Genomic DNA, 24,451 nt, shown 5'->3' on the forward strand with positions numbered 1-24,451 from the left:
GATAACTTTTTGTCATATGTAGAAGCTGTGTAAGTATGCAAACATCATGGTTGACCTTTACAATATATTCTAGTATTGAAAATTTTATTTTTAAAGTTTATTCATTTTGAGAGAGAGAGAGAGCACACAAGTGGGGAAGGGGCAGACAGAGGAGAGAGAGAATCCTAAGCAGGTTCTGTGCTGCCAGTGCAGAGCCTGACATGGGGCTCTCTCTCACTAACCTGGATCGCATGACGTGAGTCGAGACCAAGAGTTCAGACGCTTAACTGATTGAGCCACCCAGGCACCCCTGAAAAATTGTTTTAAGTAACAGGTCTTAGAATTTGGGGGCACCTGGCTGGCTCTGTTGGTGGAGCATGTGACTCCTTTTTTTTTTTTTAGAGAATTTGATTCTTGAACTCAGGGTTTGGGATAGAGATTATTGTTGTTGTTTTTAATTATATTAAAAACTTTTTTAATGTTTATTCATTTTTGAGAGAAGGAGACAGAGTGTGAGCCGAGGAAGGAGAGGCAGAGAGAGACACAGAATCCGAAGCAGGATCCAGGCTCTGAGGTGTCAGCACAGAGCCCAATGAGGGGCTCTAACCCACAGACTATGAGATCATGACCTGAGCTGAAGTCGGACGCTTTACCGACTGAGCCACCCAGGCGCCCCCCTTTTTTAAAAAAGGTTTTAGGGGCGCCTGGGTGGCTCAGTCGGTTAAGCGTCCGACTTCAGCTCAGGTCACGGTCTTGCGGTCCGTGAGTTCGAGCCCCGCGTCGGGCTCTGGGCTGATGGCTCAGAGCCTGGAGCCTGCTTCTGATTCTGTGTCTCCCTCTCTCTCTGCCCCTCCCCCGTTCATGCTCTGTCTCTCTCTGTCTCAAAAATAAATAAAACGTTAAAAAAAAAAAAAAAGGTTTTACAGTTTTAATCCCTCCTACATTAGACCCCTTTTCTTTAAACCGTGTCATCCATGAGAGGATCTCAAGGGCATATCTTCATTATTTAGTAATCTTATTGGTAATCTTGGCCAACTTCTGAAAAAGTCTACAACACGCCTTAAAATAGGGTAATAAATAGAGATCCTTCCATCAATGGATGGAAGTGATGGGCCCGTTTGATTTTGTGTCTTAGGAGAATGTATATTTCTTGCTTATGGGCTGTAATTTTCACGGGTATTTCACTAGGATTCTGTGCTCAACTGGTTAGGAGCGTGCACTGTAGACGACTGCAGAGAACACAGAGATGAGAGCTCAGAGGAAGGCTTTGGTTTGGATTGAGTCCGGGGAAGCAGTTCAGTATTACTAAGGAATTGTTTTAAAATTATAATCTTACTTTGACAGTATTTTTAAGTATTGAATGTTGAAATGTATTAATAAGACTGAATTGCCTGAGCAACACTGTTAGAATTATTTTCTTTTATGTAGTATTTCTATTTGCCCTTGAAAAAATGTTGATTCTGAAATAAGTTTAGACTTAGAAGTTTACAAAGGAATAGTACCGAGTTCCCATATAACTTTCTTTCAGCCTGCCCTACGTGAACGTTGTTAAATAACCATGGTACAGTCCTTAAACTCGGAAGTTGGCATTGCTGTAATAATCCTATTAACTAAACTCTGGCTCTTGAATTTTACCGGTTTCTCCACACGTGGCGTTTTTCGGTTCTAGAATTCCACGTTGCGTTCAGTTGTTCTGTCCGCCAGTTTCCCATCTTTGTCTTCTCCAGCTTGTGACATTGCCTCGTTCTGGTCTCCCATGACTTCATCATTTGAAGGGTGCTGTTTAGGACGGTCTTCATTATGGGTTCAGCTGATACTTTTTCACATTTAGATTGTGGCCGTACATTTGGGCAAGAATCTCACACGGGATGTTGTGCTCTTGTCAGCATCCTGTCGGTGCCTCATGTCAGTATTCAATGGGTTTTCTTTTTTCAACTATTTTGTTTTATTCTTTTTTTTTTTAAATTTTTTAATTTTAGAGAGCATGGGCGAGGGGCGGGGGAAGGGCAGAGACAGAAAATCCCAAGCAGGCTTCACGCTCAGTGTGGAGCCTGATAGGGGGCTCGATCCCACCACCCTGGGATTATGACCTGAGCCGAAATCAAGAGTTGGACACCTAACCGACTGAGCCATCCAGACACCCTTTAGTGTGTTTTCTCTACTCCTGGTCATATTAGCCAGGATTACTTGGTTCATGTGTTGTCTGCCTGGATTCTCCACTGTAAAGTTATTATTTTTCCCCTTTAAGTGTGGGGAGATAATTTGAGACTATGTAAATATCTTTTCCTCTGAAACGTTCCACGGCTTGAGCATCCATCAGTGGTTCCTTTATTTTAAAATAGCTGTTTTCTGGGGTTGAAATTCCCCTAAAGACCTTTAGAGTTTTCCTAAACTTCTCTGAGTAATTTATGAGCAATGGAATGTTTACTTTTGTTTTCTTTGATTGCAGGTATTTGACTGGAATGGTTGACAAAAGGACACTTGAGAAATATGAAAGAGAAGCTAAAGAAAAAAACAGAGAAACCTGGTATAGTATACCTTGACGGCACGATAAATTACTTTGAAGGAAACCCTGCCTACTGCTTCTCTAGTCTCCTGTGATATAAGCGCATGAGGTCTGAGATGGTGTCATAATACAGGAGAGGTGTCCTTTGCCCTCATACTGCACAGTGTATTGGCTCCGGATGACTTCGGAGCCTACACAGGGAGCCTGGGAACATCCAAGTGTCAGTAATAGACTCGTGGGATAAATTCTAAACCATCCATTTGACGGGGTCGTTACCTAACCACTAAAAAAACTGCATTTATAGAATTGGTAATAACCAGAAATAGAACTCAAGTTGCTGTGGAATTTGGGGAGAAAGCAGGTGACATGATCTTACTTAGGATGTGATCAGTAACGACGTAAATTAAACCCTGGAAAGAAAAAAGAGTGGACAGAATTATTGGCAGTGCTTGCCTTTGAGTGGTGAGAGAAAGGGTCAGTTTTTTTTTTCCTTCTAATCTTACCTTTCTTTTAAAAGTTCAGGTTTACCTGGGACATTCATGGTTTTTGTTTTGTTTTTTAATTGTTCTGTATTGAGGGAAAAGATCTTTATCAATGTTGTACTAAAAATGGATTATCTACTATGAAATACAGATGATGAGTTATCTAAATTAATATGCACTATTATGAATGCTTTGAACTTACATAAATTGTTTTCACATGGCAAAGAAATACCAGAATAATTTTTAGCAGGTAACCATTGCTCCCAGATGGTTGTTCACGGCTTTCACTTTTGAAAAATATCCCTACATAGCGTCACTTGTATTATACTTGGTGCCAGGCGATTATAAAAACTCACAGTGATATTGGCATTGGTACTAAGTAGCCTTTCTGTGTAGTCAGCTTGTTTCCATAAATACTCTTTGCTTATAGAATATATATACGGGTTTTCCCCTGTATATCCAAAAGTAGAACATTCCTTTCAAATCTTTTGTAAGCCAAAATGGCATGAAGCAAAGAAGCAATTGTCATCAGTTTACCTGGAAAACATTTTTTGAGCATTCCCAGACTCAGAGGATAATCTCTCGGGCTTTTCTGATACCTCAGGACTCATCTGTGCTAACGGATACACACAATAAATGGCGATACAGCCCAGATGCGCAGACACAGTTCAAAGCTGCGACAGCTTGACGCAGAGATGCTGAGAGGCTCCTGGGGCAGAAGCGCGTGGTGTCGCCCTGGCCGCTCAGTGCCGTGTCTCGCCCTTCGCTGCAGAACAAACGCTGAACGCTAGTTTTGCTTTTCACTTTTTTTCGTTAAAAAAAAAAAAAAAAATCCTCTTTGAGTATCTTTCAGTTTGTAAGAACAGGTACTAAGGTAGGTTGTTTGTAAAAGCAAAGTGGCATAACGTGAACTTTCAAAAATCGGGATACCTGTAATTGCCTGGATATTTGTAAAAGCTATAAATGTTTGAATCACAATAATAAAAGTTTTATTCTATCAATTTTCATTTCTACCCAGTCCTATTCTTTTTTTTTTTTTTTTTGAGAGAGAGTGAGGGCACAAGTGAGCCAGAGGCAGAGACAGAAAGAGAGAATCCCAGGACGGGCGGAAGGAGAGACGGGGAGACAGAGAAAAAAGCAGGGCTCATCACCCTGTGTGGGTCTCAGGCTCATAAATAATGAGATCGTGACCTGAGCTAAAGTCAGATGCCGAATGACTGAGCCACCCAGGCGCCCCGTGATTTTTTTTTTTTTTTTTTTTTTTGATTTTTAAAATTTTTAAGTAATCTCCATACCCAACGTGGGGCTCCAGTTCACAACCCCGAGATCAAGAGTCGCACAATCCACTAACTGAGCTAGCCAGGCGCTGCTGTCCTGTTCACGATTTAAATGTTGCATTCTGGACATAAAGCTGGATGTCCTCATTATACCTTTAGCGGTAGAAGAATATCTTAAAAACTCATATGTTCTTAGTGACATTACTCTTCTAAATTACTTCAGGTACTTGTCTTGGGCCTTAGACACAAATCAGGAAGAACGAGACAAGGGTAAAACAGTCGAAGTGGGCCGTGCCTATTTTGAAACAGAAAAGAAGCATTTCACGATCCTGGACGCCCCTGGCCACAAGAGTTTTGTCCCAAACATGATTGGTGGCGCTTCTCAAGCTGATTTGGCTGTTCTGGTAAGAAAGACCTTTCCGGTCCACCTGTGTATTTGGTAGCAGCCCTGCTTCGTTGTGAAGTGTTTTGATTTTACCCTCGAACAGCTAGAACTCAGGTTGCAGCGAGCCGTAGCCTCCAGTCACAGACGTCACTTTTGTCTCACCTGCTCTCAAGCAATCTTTGTAATTGGATTCACGTAGGAAAACAGCGTTTCATCTTTTCTCTGCCGTCACTCCTATCTATGACCGTGTCAGAACTTAGTGTCTGCTCAGTGTCATGCCTGATCCGTTTTGCATATTTCCCGTGTGCAGTGGGTACAAAACTGAGTAAGAAATGATCTGTTTTCTCAAGGCCTTTGGGCATTTTGCAGGGTCGTTCGCTTTGTCCGTGTGCCGGCACTAAGTCACATGCAGGTGTGAATTGTCAATTATAAAGGCGTGCTAGATTTTGGAAAATTAGGGGATCAGTACAAACATGTACCAAAATCTTCAGCCATCTAGATATCGGGATGTTCAAAAGCATGCATGGTATAACTCACTTATTTTTATTTTCTTGCAAAAAGCTTTGATAAAACTGAAAGGAAAGATACCCCGTTACTCGGAGGGTAGACGTGAATGTGTAAGAGTAAACTCTCGCATTTCTTGGAATAGGTCATCTCTGCTAGGAAGGGAGAGTTTGAGACTGGATTTGAGAAGGGCGGACAGACGAGGGAACACGCGATGTTGGCAAAGACGGCAGGTGTGAAGCACCTGATCGTGCTCATTAATAAGATGGATGACCCGACAGTGAACTGGAGCAGCGAGAGGTGAGCTTTGCCGTCTTCCTGGTCTGAACAGGCATCTTAGTGGGACAGAGGGTGGCTTTGCGACCGAGTGCTGTTTGCCCCTGCGGTTTTTCTGAAACCTTCATCTGTTGGGGGCGCCTGGGTGGCTCGGTGGGTTAAATGTCCGGCTTTGGCTCAGGTCACGATGTCGCGCGCGGTTCGTGAGTTCAAGCCCTGCCTCGGGCTCTGTGCTGACAGCTCAGAGCCTGGAACCCGCTTTGGATTCTGTCTTCCTCTTGCCTCTCCCCCTCTCATGCTCTGTCTCTGTCTCTCTCAAAAGTATAAATAAACATTAAAAATTTTTTTAACCTTGATGTGTTTAATAATGAAACTGGAGTTCACTTGTTTCCTATTATAATGGAGTTATTTATAAATATTCATAGATACGAAGAATGCAAAGAGAAACTAGTGCCATTTTTGAAAAAAGTTGGCTTCAATCCCAAAAAGGACATCCACTTTATGCCCTGCTCAGGACTGACTGGAGCAAATCTTAAAGAGCAGTCAGATTTCTGCCCTTGGTACACGTAAGTAACCTTTTCTTCTGTTGAGAAAAAATTTATGTCTTTATAAGTAATCTCAGTAAATACTTTCTCTGACTTCGGCTTCAAAAACACCATGACCTTTGCCCATTTGGTAATCGTGTGGTCTTTTTGTTAATTGAGTTGGGAGAGTTCTTTATGTACCGAGTAGAAGTCCTTTATCAGATAAATGATGTGCAGATGTTTTCTCCTCGGGGACACCTTTCTTGATGGTGTCCTTTGAAGCACAAAAGGTTTTAATTTTGATGAAATCCGGTCTGTGTTTTCTTTTGTTGGTTGTGCTTGTGGGGACATACTTGGGAAAACGTTGCCTAACTCAGGCATGAAGACTGAGCCACACTATTTTCTTCGAAACCTGTTGTGGTTTTAGCTCTTACAGTTAGATGTCTGCTGCATTTTGGGTTCCTTTTTTTTGTTAAAGTCTTGATTACTGAGTTTTTGTGAGTTTTTCAAATTGGGAAGTGTCTCTGAGTTTTATTAGTATTACTATTACTATTTTTTCTTCCAAGGTGGTTTTGGCTATTCTGGGTCCCCTGAATATCTTCACAAACATTAACATCAACTTGTCACCTTGTTCCAAAAGGCAGCTGGGATGTTCATGGGGAGTGTGCTGAATCTGTAGATCGCTTTGGGGAGCATTGCTGTCTTGGCAGTATGAAGCCTCCCAATTCATACACTGTAGCATTACAGAGGAAATGATTTTATAGAATCCTGATTTTAGAGCTGGAAAAGTCCGTAAAATTAAGGAGCAGAATGTAGCCAATTTATTACAAACTAGGCCATTTGCTATAAAATATTTTCTAAATCTTAAGGTTATGAGGAAGCTTTTTTATTATATGTATATAATATTTATTATAATATATTCTATATTATAGAGCTATTTATTTTTTTCGTTTTCTGAAGAATGAAGGAAATGAACTGGATAATAAATTGGTTGAATGAGCGAGTACGTGGGTAGAATGGAAGTATTATTAGAACTGTTTTTTGTATAAAGTTACAGTCCTGTAATTTCTTAAAATTTTAATACTTATGTTGCTGCTCTTTAATGGATATTATTATGTTTTCAGTGGTTTGCCATTTATTCCGTATTTGGATAATTTGCCAAACTTCAATAGATCAGTTGATGGACCAATCAGGCTGCCAATTGTGGATAAGTACAAGGTACCCTGAATGTTCAAGAAATTGGGTTTTATGGGAGGTGAAATCATTGTTTTGTGTTTTACATTATGAAACAGTCCTGATAATTAACAACATAGCATAGATGTCTCTCTTTTTTATTGTTTTTAATGTTTATTTCTTTTTTTTGAGAGGGAGTGAGGGAAGGGCAGAGAGAGAGAGGCAGACACCAAATCCAAAGCGGGATCCAGGCTCCAAGCTGGGAGCGTAGAGCCCAACATGGGACTCAAACCCATGAACTGTGAGATCATGACCTGAGCCCAAGTCGGAGGCTTAACTGACTGAGCCACCCAGGCGCCCCTGGAGGTCTTCCTTAGTGGCCATATGTTGTTTAGTGATATAGATGGATCGCAATTTAATCAGCCAGCCTACTTCATTTAAGCTGTTCCCCACTAAGCCAATAATCGTTTTTTAGAAAGAAAGTCATACAAGGAAAAACTGCTGGAGGCAGAGGATTTACACGTTACGGTTGATGGATACTGACCAGTAGCCTTCCAGATACCGGGAGCAGAGTACGTGAGTGCTGGTCGGACCGCAGCCTCAGCAACGCGCTTTTGAAGTTTTATCGATGTCCTGCTTTGCCCTCCTCAAATACTTCATTCTGTCAGTAGCTCCATGCTACATTTTTTGAACGAGTATTTTTCTAATTTTTTGTATGAGGAAGCAGGCTCAGATTTTCAGAGAATCGGAGTGAATTGAAACAAATAATTCAGATCTTCACGTGTAAAATTCTGTGCTGTTTCCAGTAGCGTGCTTTTTTAGATGTCAGGCATCCTTCTTAGTGTTACCACTGTACATGTGCCGATGACAAACAATATGGAGTATTTGTTACCTGTCCCGTGTTTAAGATTAGTCCTAAGCATTCTGCCACTTGAGCTATAGATTTTCTTTTATGAGTAAGCCCCATAAGATTTCACTTGGGGTTGTTGAACTGTTGTAGAATAGTAATAAAAGTCTGCAACTCCGTGTTTTTAATTTCAAATTTAAACAGGATATGGGCACCGTGGTCCTGGGAAAGCTGGAATCAGGATCTATTTGTAAAGGCCAGCAGCTTGTGATGATGCCAAACAAGGTAAGAATTAGTAATGGTCTTATTTGGATTTCGTCTTGAAAACAGTAGCAAGGAGCTAGAACTTTTAAAAAAAATTAGGGATTTCCGTTAAAAGAAAACTTTTAAAATCCATGACTACATTTTATTAACGTCACGTGCACAGTTTACTACAGAGTAAGTGGTATTACGGCGACCCAGTGACAGATGGGGAGGGGCCAGCACCATGTTAGAGCTAAAAGGTTTATCAAGACAGCTCTGCCTCTGTTCTTTCACAAGAGGCGGGTAGGGGTCTGGAGTGGTTAAGTGACTTGTTGCTCTTAACACATTGGGTCATCGAGCAAGCCAGGGATGAAAAGTCAGGTTTAACCATGGTATCATTGGCCTTTTTTTTTTTTTTTCTTTTTGTACATAGTTACGTTGGATACTATAAAATAACGTATCCCATCTGTGTTCCTTACCTGTTTTTAGAGAAGAGGGTTTGCCTTAATCATAAATGAGTCTCGTGTGAATTCTTTCTTCCTGTCGTTCTGTAAGTTGTTTACTGTTGGAGAGGGTTTCATTCAAGCACGCAGAACCCCCATGAATTCTTCCTTTGTGTTACGTCTGACTGCTCAGTTGCTGATAATGACAGACATGTAACTAAGGAACTGTTACCTGCCTCCCCGAGCGGCCTTCTCTCCCAGCTCCAAAGATGTTTGTGTAGGAAAGTAGGCCTGAGCCGTCAGAACCTCCAAATAGAGATTTTGTTGGGTTTAAGGGAGAATTTCTTCACCATGCTTATTCTAGGCACAGTGAATTAGGAAAAGTATCCCTTGCCACTGTAATGTTTAGGTATAATTGGCGCCTTACAAATTGTACTTTGAGGTTTCTTGATACCTTATGCATTGGAGACTGGAGTAGCCTCTCCTGGTCTCTTTTTACCAAGGTATTTATCGCCGCAGTTGAATGTCAGGGACAGCGAATGAAAATAGTGCTCATTGTAAATCCGTAGAGCAGTCACAGGAGTAGTTTGGTCGTGGTGATGGAAGGCAGATTGGTGGTTCCAAGAGGTGAGGGGACAGAGAATGGGGAGTGACTGGTTAATGAAAGGCACGGTTGCCTTTTGGGGTGATGAAGATGTTCTGGAACTAGATAACTGGTGATGGTTGTACAATATTGTGAAATGCCAAGTGGCTGCCCCTGAATTGTACAATGGAAAGTGGCTGCAAAAGGTAAACTTCAGGAGTGGCCACCACAACAGAGAGAAAAGTACAGTCTGCTGTGAGCAAGTGACCTAGTGCCAGGCCCTGGCCGTAGGGGAGGCGTCCTCGTAGGCCCGTTAGAGCTGCTTGCCGGGCAGGTCGCTGTAGCAGGGCTGTGGCCGTTAGGGAAGCCTTAAAAACTCCGTTCGCTTTAGTCCTGCTGAGTCTCCGTGGAACAGAGTTCAGTATTTTAAAAGACACAGATGCCTATCTTACATTAAAAAATTAATGGGGAGGTAACCTCCGAAATGGGAGAAAGTAATTGTATATCATTAATCTGAGACGGGGTTAAATCCAGAATATATCAAGAACTACGGGGTGCCTGCCTGGTTGGCTCAGTTGGTTGAGTGTCCAACTCTTGATTTTGGCTCAGGCCCTGATCCCAGGATCATGGGATCGAGCCCCAGGTTGGGTTCCTCACTGAGCTTGGAGCCTGCGGAAGATTCTCTCCGTCTCCTTCTGTCCCCTCCCCTGCTCACGCTCTGCTGTCTCTCAAAATTAAAAAAAAAAAACAAAAAAAAAAAAACCCAAGTCCTCAAAAAAAAAAAAGAAAATAATCGACTAAACAATGAGCAGGGGTCTTACACCTGTCTCCGAAGATGTGCAGCTGGTCAGCAGGCACCTGAAAAAGATCTCAGCGTCTCTGATCATCAGGGGAATGCAAATCGGAACCACAGCGAGACGGCGCCTCGCACCCGTCAGGATGGCCACCATCAAAACCCCAAATAGCAGATGTCGGTGAGGGTGTGGAGAAATTGGAAAACCCTCGTACGCTGTTGGCGAGAATGTAAGCGTGCACAGCGGCTATGCCAAAACATAACGATGTTTGCTCCACATTTTAAAAATAGAATAATTACACGATTCAGCAGTTCCACTTCAGGACATGTGCCCGAAAGAAAGGAAGGCAGACCTCGAAGAACCAAGAACCGATATCCACAGCACCACTTACAAAAGCTGAAATGGAGAAGCAGCCGATCATGGCCATTGACCGATGAGGAGACAAACGAAACGTCTGTACGTACAATGGACTGTCATTCAGCTTTTCTGACATAGGCTTACAGCATGGATGAGCCTCAGGGGCCTTGTGCCAAGTGAATGGATAAATGATGTATGATTCCACTTAGGTGAGGTATTTAGAGCAGACAATCCTTAGTGCCTTTTTTTTTTTTCCTTACTTTTTGAGAGTCCGCACAAGCAGGGGAGGGGCAGGGAGAGGGGGACAGAGGATCCCAAGCAACCTTTGTGCTGACAGGTAGACAGCAGCAAGCCCAATGTGGGGCCCGAACTCAGGAACCATGAGATCGTGGCTATAACTGAAGTCGGGCACTTAACCGACTGAGCCGCCCAGGTGCCCCTTACCTTTCATAAACCAAGAGAATTTGTTGGCCTCTGTCTTAATTTTTGAAACTGGATTAATTTAAAGATTGGACTGGCCTCATTGCGTTAAGCCGTAGAAGAGCGTGTTTGGGAGAGGGATTGTCCCGCTGGATTATTGGACAGAAAGTAGCAGACAGTACTTGTTAGTTTGTGTGCGGTCGGACTGCTGGTTTCTGCCCCTTTGTCCTGTTACCGTAAAGACTTTAGCTAATAAATCTGGCTCCATCTCACTTCTTGGAAGGAATTTCGACAGCTGTGAAAAAGGTCTAAGCTGCCTTCTGGGAAAGGAGAGCGTTTTGGGTCGGGGAGGGGAGACTGGAGTTCAGCCCGCCGCGGAGGGGAAGAGTGCATTCTGGATTCGCCGCCCCTTACCTGCCGTCACCAGGTTGTTTTGTTTTGGGGTATGTGTTTTAAAAAGACGAATTCTCTCCAGGGGCAGAGACGGAGTAAAGTAAGGCAACGCTGGTGGGTATTGCTTTTCCCACTTTTTCCCACCGGTATGCTCTTTTTTAAATAACTGGTAAGAGATGGCAGTTTTACCATTCGTGACATTTGGTACATTCACAGCTGTCACCGCTGTCAAGTTCCAGAACGTTTTCACCATCCCAGAAGGAAATCCTGTACCCATTAGTCGGTATTCTTTTTTTTAATGTATGTAGTTTTAATGTTTATTGTCGAGATAGAGCGGGGGAGGGGCAGAGAGAGAGCGAGACAGAAGATCCAAACAGGCTCTTCGTTGAGACCGCAGCCCGATTCGGGGCTCCTCGAACTCCTGAATCGTGAGATCGTGACCTGAGCCGACGTCAGACGCTTAACTGACTGAGCCTCCCAGGTGCCCCTAGTGACTGTTCCTTCAAAGCTTAATTGTTCAGAAAACTTTGGAGACGTACACTCTTCAGATATTTGGGGTTGAGAGGTAGTAGAAACGGTGTCCTTTGAAATCCTAGAATGTAATCATCGTAATAAAAATGACGTTCATCAAATTCAAATCCAGATGTTAGATTCAGTGTTAATAAACGTTCTGGCTCATCCACGATTTGCAGGAAAATGGCTTGAAGGGACCATTCGGATCACGTTACATTCTGCCGTGCAGCGCGTGTGTCCGAAAACCTCCAGTTTGGGGTCTATTTGCATGTGTTTTTTTTTGTTTTGGTTTTTTTTCAAGCACAACGTGGAAGTTCTTGGAATCCTTTCCGATGACGTAGAAACTGATTCTGTAGCCCCAGGTGAAAACCTCAAAATCCGACTGAAAGGAATTGAAGAGGAAGAGATTCTCCCAGGATTCATCCTTTGTGACCCTAATAATCTTTGTCATTCTGGACGCACATTTGATGCCCAGGTAGACTAGTCATTGTAATTGCCTTAGCGGTCTTCACCCTCCATGTGCAATTAGAATGTAAATGCTCTTTGCCTGATCACTGGTGACCCTCCATCGTGTGTAGCAGGGGAATGAGATAGGGGAGGTCATACATACATATCACGGCCACCGCGATGTGTCACTCACACCCGGTCTTCAAGAGGTGGTATTCTTCGGAAGTTCCTTTTTAGTTTTGGTCACCTGTTGGTAAGAAGTATTACGACTTAACATTTTGCTCAGAGCGTCTTTCTTGAGGAGACCACAGCCACCTTGGAAATGAGGCTGTGTCTGTTTCTTCAGAGTAAGTCCCCTTCCAGACACGAAGACACAGGGTGTCCGTGTTCTTAGCTACGTGACCTCCCCACAGGGATGATGGAGCACGACTGGCGTAGCTCACAGAATTTTCGAGTTCTGTCACGAGCTCCTGTGACTAGGCAGGATAGGTTTTGATGCTGGGTACGGGGCTGTTTACTTCTGCTGGGCCTTAGTCATTGCGAATTGGATAAAACTGTAAAGTTCACAGCTGGAACAAAACAAATGAGAACCAGCTGTAGTGCCAGTGAGTTCCTTCACTCCTCGGGGAGGAGATGGCTTGGAGAGACAGGCTTCTTAGGGCAGTCTGCCTGCTGGGTTTCTAAAGTCGGGCTGTGGCCTAGAAGATGGGCAGGGGAAGCATCTCCGCGGTCACGCTTGGATGTCAGGCCGCTTGACCCAGCACTTCTAACTCAAAAATAAGTTCAGTTGGCGTCCTGCCGAGATGGTGAGTTCCACGTTCCGGTGGTACGAAGTGGCTCTGCGGGACGGTCAGGTCTGTTTCACCCCAGGGATAAAGATGTGCATTGTTTTGTTTGACAGATAGTGATCATAGAGCACAAGTCCATCATCTGCCCGGGCTATAACGCGGTGCTGCACATTCACACCTGCATTGAGGAAGTCGAAATAACAGTGAGTCGCGATTCTTAGGTCATTAAGAGCACCGGGGGCTTTGTTGGTGTATGGGTTCGGAGACCGTCTCATCTCGATCATTTTGGATCGGCACCAGTGAGGCACTCGTATCTGCACTCCTTGTCTTAAAGGTTCTTTCACTCGGCACCGTTGTGACCTCCTCCTTTTTCTTGGACAGGCCTTAATTTGCTTGGTAGACAAAAAATCAGGAGAGAAAAGTAAGACCCGACCCCGTTTCGTGAAACAAGATCAAGTATGCATCGCTCGCTTAAGGACGGCGGGAACCATCTGCCTTGAGACCTTCAAAGACTTCCCTCAGATGGGGCGCTTTACCTTAAGGGATGAGGGTAAGAGTACCGCACGCATCACGAGTTTGTAGAAAACTTGGGTGCGTGTTTTGTGACAGATTCCTGTAACGTTTTATGAGCGGAGGGAATTGAACAGCAGACCGAATCGGCCGTGCATTTTAGCAGTATATGCTGTAGTTGTAAGAATCTTAATTTTGATCTCTTGCAAGGAGTGGGCTTTGAGAGTTAGTTTATTTACTAAACAAGACGTTCTCTGAGGAAATCCTTTGTACCGTGAGTGATTAAAGCCCATCCTGGAGGGCTTAACCCTGGAAGGCACATTTTTTTTTTGCCATACGAGCCTCTGCAGTAAAACCTTGTCATTTCTGTGGTCAGAAGACATTTGAAAATCAAGTCTGATAAAACATTCACTACATGGATATGGGGGGGTTGGATAAAAGGGATACAGAAGCTGATGGTTTTTTAGCACCTAATTTTTACAGAGGTTTAGTAGCGTTTTTATGTGAGTGTTGGTGTCCTTCTGCCTACTTCTCAGTGAATCTGAACAACTGTGCTTTTCCTGTCTTGTGGCCGTGGAAGTCTTTGGTAGCATGAAAACACAGCGGCTCTTAGTAAATGGCTCCCTGTGGCTTATTAGTATTTCTGACTTAGGTAACTAAGTTTAAGACGGTGGAAAACCTTACATAAAACACTGTGGTTCAGCTGAGATACAGAATCGGCAGCTCAGTTAGTCCCGGTTCTGTTCGACAGAAAACGATGTGTCTCCTGCGTGTCAGCAGCTGTGCAGAGCACGGGGAACACAGTGTGTCCAGTTCCTGAACCTTCCTTCAGACGTTCCTTCAGAGAAATCTGTACGGAGACTGGCTCCATTTTATTTTAAAGTCTGTATCTGGTACTAGTGAAGCTGGTCACTGGGTTTGTCCTGTTCACATAACAAAATGAGAACCTTAGTTGCCGGTTAGAACCTGATAAAAATCAGTCGGCCAGAAGAAAGTAACCTAGCAAAAGTGTTTAACCCCAGAGTTACTTGTTTTCCTAAGGAGGTGCTTGGCTTTTAGGTTCTTCACGTGACCTGATGGGATTCGAACCTCTTAAAATAGGACTGAGAACCCCTCTTAACAGCTTTATTGAGAGAATTTATATACGTTGAAATTAACTTGTTTTCAGTGTACAATTTCATGAATTTTTGTGGGTTTACAGGGTGTACAGTCATGACCACATTCTGATTTTGGAATATTCACAACATCTTAAAAAAAACAAAAACAGCCCTTACACCTGTTTACGGTCGCTTGGTATTCCTCTTCCCGGCCAACCACAAATCTTCCCCTCTCTGCCTTTTTTGGACATGCCATATAAACAGAACCATACACTTTGTGGTCTTCAGTATCTAGTTTATTTTGCTTGGCACGTTTTTGAGGTTCGGCTCCGTTAGGACACGTATGTAATTCATTCCTTTTTATTGCCAAATACTATGCCGTGGTACAGGCGCTCCACAGTGTACTTGTCCACACACGGGTTTGTGATAACAGGAAATGTAGTTTCTTTTCGGCTCCCCCCCACCCTCCAAAGATCCACTTACTGAGACGACCTGATGAGAAATCACACCTTTGGTGGTAAAGCCAGTCAGAAATTTGCACTATGAAAAATAGTTTTATGTTTTACAGTAATCAGCTTTAATACCTCACATAGCTTTGCTGTTAACTACTGAAAAGGGTTTTTGTTTGTGTTTCTTTAAATTTCATTTCTAGGTAAAACCATTGCAATTGGAAAAGTTCTGAAACTGGTTCCAGAGAAAGACTAAGCATTTTCTTGATGACCCTGCACAGTACTGTGAGGAAAATTGACTGCAAAAGCCTACTTCACACCGCCTTCTCTCATTTTCTGCCCATTGACAAACTTCTCCCCATATTTTGCAAAGACGAAATTCACAGCAAAAGTCCACATAATGTCAGCTTTCTCATATTGAGAGCTCTGCTATGCCACTGTTGAATTTTCCCCCAGGTTTTTTTTCCCCTCCCCTCCCAAACTCTGCTTCCTTGGACAGATTTGGCAATAGCTTTGTAAGTGATGTGGACATAATTGCCTACAATAATGAAAACTTACCGGAATTTTTTTATTTTTCATCTTCCCCTTAGACCTACTTAGTCTTTTTCCCCCAGGCAGATCATTCTGAGTGTGCGAGTGTGTGTGCACATGTTACAGAGACAACTACCATGTTAATAAAATATTCAATTTGAAATCCTTTTCGGTATTTGAATTGCTTTTGAATAATATTTTTTATCTGGATGTAACACTGTTGCATTAGCTTTTTAACTTACCAAGTAACTGAGTACATTTTATTGCTTGGACTTTTCTAAACTCCTTCCCCTATCCACTACTTTAAATGAGGCATTTACAAACGATGTTCGTGTTTGTATTAAAGGAAAGAACTCGTTGGACCCCTCCTTTTGATGGCTAATGCATACATACAGTTAAACGCCTTTATGCGACGGTGACGCTGCTTTCGTAGGTCTGTCCCTTACGTTCTGCCAGTTTGTATTTTAACACGACTTCTTAAACACAGTAAGTTGTCTTAAAGTTAAAGAACAGCATACTGTCGTTTTTATAAGTAAAGCATAATGAAATTGTACCCCTACGGAAAATTCCATTCACTCGTTAAATTAGCGGAATTTGCAATAAAGACAGCATGTTGAGACCTGGCAAAAAATGCCTCCTTTAGTATTTATAAGAGCTGCATGCATCTAGTATGAAAACCCGTATCAGTCGCAAGTGCCACTTCTACGAACGACACCGTTTACTATCTGTGTCGGTGATTTTAAAGGCTGGATGGTCCTTGCTGGCGAAAGCTGCATCTCGTCCAGCAACTAAATGAACACCTATTTAGAGCCACCCGAATCTGCACGGACGGAAGTTAGCAGTGATCAGTGGAATCAAGCACAGTATCGACGTTTTTCTATTATTTGAAACTGTTTTCTTAAATAGAAAGCTGAAATTTGCTAACCTGAAATTTGGAAGAGCCACACTGGAGCATTGTGGGGGTTTTTAGATGGAAGGCTGACTTTCGACTGCAGCTGTCGTGACTTTGAAATTTTTAACGAGAGTAAGTGGGAAATGGAAGAGCCGCTCTCTGCGTTTCCTGGGAAGCCCCCCACCCCCCAACCAACGCCCTTGATTTTCAGTGTTGCCGTTTGTCGAAGACCTGACCTCTTTTAGACTGTGGTTTATCTCGAAATAAGATACTTTGTAATTGTGTATTTAATGTAGTGTGCCCTGTAATCTTCCTCAGAAAAGAAAAGCCTAGTCAGACTGCATTTCCAGTCACAAAATATAAAACTTAATCTAATTCTGTTCTCTTAACTTTCGAATTACCATGCATTTCATGAATGAGGCTGTACCTTAGGGACGGAGCAAAGCTCTTGCCCTAAAGCTCCCTAGAACCATACTCGTGGCTATTAAAGTGCATGAAATTTAGCTAAATTTTACTATGTCTGCAAATCTCTGGGCTTTTATTTTTCGGGGAAACAGGGGAGGTCTAATCCGTACTTAACGCCTCTTTTTTGTACTTCCAAGGTAATAGGAACAGAATAGCAGTTGCCTAGATTTTAATGAATCTTTAAACGCGTAAGAGTTGTTGAAATTATTTCCAAAACTAGATTTCCATTTTTAAACTGAACTCATTTTTGAAAACCAGTTCTGTTTGCTATTACAACATTTACACTTCTAGAATATCAGGCACACGTTGCCAAGACTCTGCCGCAAGACGAACGGATGCCGGCTGTGAAAGGCCTACGTCTCAAAAAGAAAAGATCACGAAGATAAGTCAAATGACGAAAGAAAGATCTCACCGGATTCGTTTTACATTTGTGCAAATAATCAGATGCTTTAAAAGAAACCTCGCTGTTTAATTTAACCACCACCTTACGTTCTGTGGGCTTTGAAGTTCTTCGGGAAGTGCGCGCGCGTCGAAGAGCGCTGATAGATTTTAAACTCCTGGTGACCCTGGCCGGTGACCTGGTTGGGGAAATGCAGCGTGTGAAGGGAGCTGGCCGTGGGCGATGCCGGGCCCTTCCAAAGCAGTTCGGATTCCTGTGCTGCCGTTCTGTTCTCTGCAAGCGCACGTGTGCTGCTGTGGCTGACGGTGCAAACGCAGGGTAGCTGACCGCAGACGAGGGTGATACAGACCGAAACAGTTTGTTCTCTGGCTTTGGCGTAGATACGTTAGAATCACAACTTTCTTTGCATCTCTTTGCATTCATGTTCTGGATACAACTTTCATGCTTGATTATTCATAGTTTTTTAAATTAATGAATTTAAGACAAGAAAGCTATCCTTGAAATGAACATCTTAAGTAACTGCCATTTTCCACCCTTGACTGCGGGAGAGGGGTAAATCTAGCATCTGTTTCTTGTCTTTAATTTGCCAAAAAGGACTTGTCCAGCGAAAGTCCACGTAAAACCAAACCCAAAGAGTCGGACCGAGCAGCTGTCGCCATGAAACGAGGTGACAGAGAGTAAAGTGTTCTTGAATAATGAAGCCCGTGCGTATTTCTTCGTTTGGAACTGAAAGTCTTGAAATCTGTGATACCCGGATATCAGACCTTTGTAAGTTGTGAAAATACAGGCGGTTCGCCATAACGAGTGGTAATTCACACTGGTCACGAGAACGGCTTTTCCGGGATGCAACGGACTTTGAAGGGGCTGATGCGCTTGGACCGTGACGGAAGTGCTGCGGGATATTTGGGGTCATACTTTCCATCAGATGTGGTTTTGCGACCCAAGAACAAGGCGAGCCTGCGCTCAAACGCTGCTTCCGTGATGAACTCTTGACAAAACCCCGCTAGACTCCCTGGCGTCTTCGGGAACACTAGTCCCCGGCTGTCACCGCTCCGCGGTCTGTGAGGACGGTCCCACGGGGCAGCGTTTCAGCTGCCCTCCTTGCTGTCAGCCTTCCTCACGGCCCCGCCACTGCGTCCCTGGTGGCTTCGCTGCCTTGGGGAGGGACTTCAGGTAGTCGAGGGGCAGATCGTTCTTAGGACCGCTCTGACCATCCGGCGACTTTGAAACCTTTAAAACCCTTTGTGAACATTCTAGTTTGCTGCACTAGAGCGGACTGTTGAACGATCCGATGTTCTGGACAGGGTTGGCCTACCTTCTCAGAGAAACTGTGCTAGTAATCCTCTCACAGACGTGCGTGAGGCAGACGGCAGTCAGCAGGTTTTAGGGGACGATATTCTGTCTCCAAATGCCATGGCTTCTATTTCCTCCAGCTCCTTTCTCAGTGACCCTAGCACGATGCCGTCTAATACGTCCACGCTTTGTTTCTTCAGAGATCGCCGTGGCAGCCGCTTGGTAAATAAATAAATGTAATTTCACATGCACAACTCAGACGACTTCTTGGTAGGTTTCAATTTAGCCGTCAGTTGGTTAGATTAGATTTCCTAGTGAGTGGAATCGGAACTGTTTTTATTTGCCTCAAGACAGTTCAGTGGATTCCATTTGAACCAATTTACTGCCAGAATTCAGGTCAGGTAGGTTTGGTTCAACCTGTGATGGTTTGGGCTCTAGGGTACTGTTGACTTTTGGTATCCTAGAACATACTGAGACTTCCCTTCAGTCAATACGCTATTTCACATACCTCTAATCCAATGCTTCCTTGAAACAGTAATATGCTAGCCGAGCCAATTACTAAGGAATGTTCTCAGCGCCTGGAGGTTGGGGAGTGGACAGGAGAACCTGGTACGTTCTCCAGCGTCAGGGAAAAGCGGATAGGCACCACGTCCGATGAGGCGGAATTTTGCAAGCAGCCGTCGGAATGGGAACTGTCTTTTCTACCTTGCCACACACGCCACTGTGCCCTTTAAAACCTACCACTGGAAACCTCAGGTCTGTGGCCAGCCAAGGTGGAAGGACGTTTCGTGCTTCCCGAGGCTCCGCACGTCCCCCCGAGTCCCTGCTGCCTCCTTCCCGCTGCCCGGGGCTCCCGCGCTCCTCAGGGGACCATCCACATGCTTGAGGTGCACCTGCGCTCTGAGCCCAAGGTCTGCGTTTTAGGGACCCCCCCTGGGCTCTCAGAAATGGACCCCCCTGAGTTGACAAGTTTCTTCTGTTCTAAAGGAAATGGGGATCTCTCTCAGGCCAGGATTTAGCGACTAGGTTTTACTAAACAGCATAGGACAATACCTAGCTCTCATTTAAAAAAAAAAAAAAGCCAGAGAATTCAAGGGAACGGAGTAGTAGGTCTGCTGGGGTTTTTAACCTGATTCCAAAGCGTGGCAGAATGCTCTCTAGGTAGGAACGGTGGGAATCCAAGGTAGAGAGACCTTTTTCTTATGATTTGTAGCTACCTACTGTGCCTGACTTGATGCCTGTGTGAGGATTAAGCCCCTAGTCGCTCTTGCAATTATTCAAATGACTGAAGTTAAAAAAAAAAAAATTGCTTTTGTAATAACAATAAAGATTGTCATCTTCCCTTTTGAAGGATTTGTCTGTGTGTTTACAGTTGCCTATCCTGTCATACCCTGTGTGTTTCTGTCCCTTCTTCACATCGTTTCTTCCTGCCTCAGGGCCTGGAACTATCTAGCAGCAGATGTGGACAGGTCCCCTCAGCTCTTTGACGGAGGAACTTGCACATGTGTGGTCTGCTTGCACATGGTAAGCAAAGGCCTCTGTATGGCCCACGTGACTGAGTCTTAACAGCCATGTAGGAAGTCCGAGGTGCCTAATCATAAATATCACAGTACATGGTTTTTAAATGAACAGAGTTGGGGAGCCATCAGGGATTCCGTCACAAGTACGAACCTCTATGTTCAGGATGTTTAGTAACAATCCAGAAAGGAAGGGCCCGGAGAGAAGAAATTAATGGTAGAGAGGCAGTAAACACAGTGGTTCGGGGAATGGCAACAGTATGTTCCTGCATATTCCTTTGTCTCTGTGAGACCGAATGAGTTCTTGCTTAAACAATCTTAGGTGACAGGTTTTGGGAATCGGTCTGCAGTACAGGTGTTTGGCATGAATGAGTCTTAAAGGCTTGCTATTAAAGCTTGCTCTTAAAGCAGGGGTTCATATTAGGAAAGTTCTAACTAAGTGGCTTGTGAGTAACCACAGGGGTCAACACGTTTCTACTCTTCAGGGACAGGATCACCATCCCCGCACGGCAAACCCTGTGGCCTAAACGTGTCTGGGCATCCAACCACTCATGGGCACTGGACTGCGGCATGTAAAGACTGACCGGAGAGAATTCTAGATCTCCTGGCCCATGGAAGTGGTTTCAGAGACACCCGTTCTATCGATGCGTCTTAAAGCAGAGATAGAGCACCAATACCTTGGACTCGGTAGCTTTGTAGTGAAGAAGTAGAGAGATCTAGGATAAATGATGGCCAGGTTATAATAAAAGACGTTTAAAGTTTTCCGAATTTAAAGACCCGAAAAAACCCCACAAAACGGCAGTTTCTTTGACCGTGGGAAAAACCAGGTTCTGGAAGATACTTTCTCTTTAACCTCTATAGTGACAAGCTGCTCTATTTTAAGTCTCTGACCATTTATGGCCATTGTGACCATACATGACGAATTTGGAAAGTCCTGTACTGCAGTGGTACGTGTTTTTGTTTCCTTACATTCATCCTGTAAATCCAGTCTAGAAAGTGAAATTTGTGTTACCATGAATATGTATTTCCTTTAAATTCTTTCTGAAGGCTCTTTGTGCCCAAATTCCTTGCATGAAATATTTTCCTGTTTTCTGCTAGAAATAGTTAAAACAAGGAAACAAAAACCTCGGAACTGACAAGTGTGCTGTTACTCAATTACTAATTTTTTATTAAGACCGTATATATTTTTTTAAAGTAGGCTCCACACCCAACTGGGGGTTGGTCTCATGAACCAGAGATTAAGAGTGGCATGCTCTCCCGACTGAGCCAGCCAAGCACCCCATCAAGTACTATTTTTTATGATCTGATCCTTCTGTTAAGGGTGCCTGGGTCGCTCAGTCAGTTGAGCATCTGACTCGATTTCAGCTCAGGTCCTGATCCCAGGGTCGTGGGATCAAGCTCCATGTTGGGCTCTGTGCTGAGCATGTATACTGCTGGGGATTCTGTCTCCCCTCTTCTGCCCCCTTCCCCCTCTCTTGCTCTAAGATAAAAAAAAAAATGAGGCAAGAACTTTTCCCCCTCTCACTGTGCACTGGGTTCCATTTAATGTTCGTTGCACATTTTCTTAACCCATCTTACCTTTGATCTCTTAAACGTTTCACTTCAGTGCCCAAATAAAGAAGCAGTAAAAGTAGTTCAAAGTTAATGATTTGAGTTTTAATTTTAAAGCATTTTTACGAAAAAAGTTTCTTTCTCTGGTTTAAGAGTGAGGCTACTGATTATCTAAGTCTACTGGTAAAAGTTTAGCTAGAGAGGGAATGGGAAAAATTACATATTTAACCTATTTTGCATTCTTTATTGTGTGATTATATTTAGATTGAGATTTACTATGGTGATTTAACCCCTTTTAATTGAAGTAGTCAAGTCTTTCTTTACATTTATTTTTGAGGCAGAGAGAGACTGTATGAGCAGGGGAGGGGAGAGAGGGAGACACAGAATCTGAAGCAGGCTCCAGGCTGTAGGCTGTCAGCACAGAGCGCGACATGGGGCTCAAACCCACAAACTGCAAGATCATGACCTGAGCTGAAGTCAGATGCTTAACCGACTGAGCCACCTAGGTGCCCCGAAGTATTCAAGTATTTTGTGGTGGCTTGTAGATTTCACAAATTACTTAGAATAAAAGCAATCTGTCCATTACCAAGCTTTGTTATTTCCCCGGGAAATACACTAAATTTTCGGAAAAAGAAATTTTTGAAAGAATTAGACTCTTAGGAGTTAATTACTATTTGTAAAGAAGGTCCAGCAGACAGAACTTATGTACAAGAGGAATTTTTTATTAAGGTAAAATGTGTATACAGTGGAATATATATAACTTTACAATGAGTTTGTCCAGTCTATACAATTATGTAGACACCCACATCAACACAGAGAACATTTCCATCATTGAAGTTCCTTTCAGCCCCCTTCCAGTTCGTTCCTCCTGCCAAGGGGGATCACTGTTCTGCCGTGTTAGTTTTGCCTGGTTTTGAACTCCACATAAATGGAAATCACGAGGCCCTCAACTGTCTTCTTAGAAGCAACATCATGTTTTAGAGATGAATCATGTTGTGTGTATCAGCAGTTTATTCCCTATTGCCGACCAACATTTTATATTATGAATATCCTAGAATTTTTTATCCTTCCTTGAAAGGAGATTTAATTTTGTTTCCCAATTAAGATTCTGTCATGTTGGTTGCAAATACAGCCTTCTCTGAATTATCATTAGAAATGCAAATAAGTAAACCAGACAGAGAAGTTTCATCTTTTCTGTTTATCTGATTTTATTAAAGCTATTATGAAACACAGACAGACCATTTAGTATTCCTAAAAGGTGGTGAAATAACATGAGCTCCCTTCTGATCTCTCTGTCAATCTTTTAAAATGTTTATTTATTGTAGACCGAGCACAAGTGGAGGAGGGGCAGAGAAACAGGGAGGCACAAAATCTGAAGCAGGCTCTAGGCTCTGAGCTGTCAGTACAGAACCCGACTTCGGGCTAGAACTCACCAACCATGAGATCATGACCTGGGCCAAAGTCGGATGCTTAACGGACTGAGCCACCCAGGTGCCCCCGTGAATCATTTTTTAAATCACAATCCGGCAATTGAACAATCTTGTATGTATAGTTTTCTCCAAGGTACAGACAAGCCCTCAGCCTTGGAAATGCATTAGTTCCCTAACCTACCATTCTAGCCCCATCTCCCATCCCTCCCCTCTGCACGGCCCTTCTCCAGCCTCTTAATACCACCTGCAAACATCACTCTGCTCCTGTACCTGAATCCATGCCTTTCCTTTGGTCTAGAAATCTGGCTCGCAAACTTGAATTCAAACGACACATGTGACATCCCTAATGCTGCTCTCAGAATACCAGAAAACGCTGATACACGAGGCCTAACGTAACAACTCCTAATACTATGCTAAAACGAATTCCATCTTACACAACATTCTAGAATAGACAAATACGAGTGGGTATCCATGATTTAAGAACATTTCCTCTACAGGCTGATGACGGACAAAGTCACTATCAGGGACCAGCAGCAGAACATGCCTTCTTCCACCTTTGCAATATGGAAGGCGGGTTTTTTGGGAAGCAACAGACATGGAAAGCCCCCTACTCCCATTCTTTCATCTCTCAAAAATGCCCAAAGCTGGTTGCAAAAAGACTAAAACCATCCCGCACGTTCACCAAAACCTCCTAAATAAACTGTTTATTCACATGGGCAGTTTTTAAAAATGAGGCAGGGCATGAGGTAGCGGCACAGACAACCTCCAAGAAATAAGCATTCGGAGGGAAAGGCAACGTGCAGAACAAAGAATGGGTCTACGAGGCTACGATTTGTTTAAAAAAAAAAAAAAGGATTAAGTTTAAACCCATCATCCATGAAGAAGAAAAAGAAACAGTCGTTTCTAGACGTGCCTAGGAACATCCCCGCAAGGCTCCAGGAGAACAGGGATCAGCGGCCACCACTGGGGCTGCGGAGAGGCGGGGGACTCTACCTTCTGCGGCCGCGGGTGGTCCAGCCTGCACGCTTCCGCGTACCTGCGCTGACCTCCCGCCTTTCTGGGAGCCGAGGCCCAGGAGAGACCGGCGCTGGCTCACGACTCGCGCCCCCACCGCGCCGGCCTCCCAAGGGGCGGCGGCGGCGGGGCAGGTGGGCGGCGGGCCAGGCCTCCTCCCCCAGTTCCAGGCGCTCGCTCGAGTCGCTCGGTACGGAATGAGAGCCAGGTGTCACCGAGGCCGCTCCCGCGCTTGACGACGGAGACTCGGACAGCCGGCGCAGCCGCCAAACCTCGCGGGTGCGACATCCCCGGGCCTGACCCCGCGCTCCCGGACGTGACATCAGGGCCCGGTCCCGCCCCCCAACTTCCGGCTGCGGGCCTGGGCT

At 43.9% G+C, this 24,451-nt stretch overlaps 1 protein-coding gene across 3 annotated transcripts in view; it reads left to right on the forward strand.

Moving 5' to 3' along the window:
• Window positions 1–19,921, forward strand: part of GSPT1 (G1 to S phase transition 1) — a 38,516-nt gene extending 18,595 nt beyond the window's left edge. For all 3 annotated transcript variants that reach the window (XM_042971032.1, XM_042971031.1, XM_042971030.1), the window contains exons 6-15: window positions 2,429–2,506; window positions 4,468–4,648; window positions 5,279–5,433; window positions 5,835–5,975; window positions 7,058–7,151; window positions 8,158–8,238; window positions 12,001–12,174; window positions 13,048–13,137; window positions 13,316–13,484; window positions 15,194–19,921. In XM_042971032.1, the coding sequence (XP_042826966.1) occupies window positions 2,429–2,506; window positions 4,468–4,648; window positions 5,279–5,433; window positions 5,835–5,975; window positions 7,058–7,151; window positions 8,158–8,238; window positions 12,001–12,174; window positions 13,048–13,137; window positions 13,316–13,484; window positions 15,194–15,246 (1,216 nt within the window). In that variant the 3' untranslated portion in view covers window positions 15,247–19,921. The remainder of the gene's footprint in view (window positions 1–2,428; window positions 2,507–4,467; window positions 4,649–5,278; window positions 5,434–5,834; window positions 5,976–7,057; window positions 7,152–8,157; window positions 8,239–12,000; window positions 12,175–13,047; window positions 13,138–13,315; window positions 13,485–15,193) is intronic.
• Window positions 19,922–24,451: the final 4,530 nt, after the last annotated feature.

Source organism: Panthera tigris, chromosome E3, assembly GCF_018350195.1.
Source record: "Panthera tigris isolate Pti1 chromosome E3, P.tigris_Pti1_mat1.1, whole genome shotgun sequence".
Classification (NCBI taxonomy): Eukaryota; Metazoa; Chordata; class Mammalia; order Carnivora; family Felidae; genus Panthera; species Panthera tigris.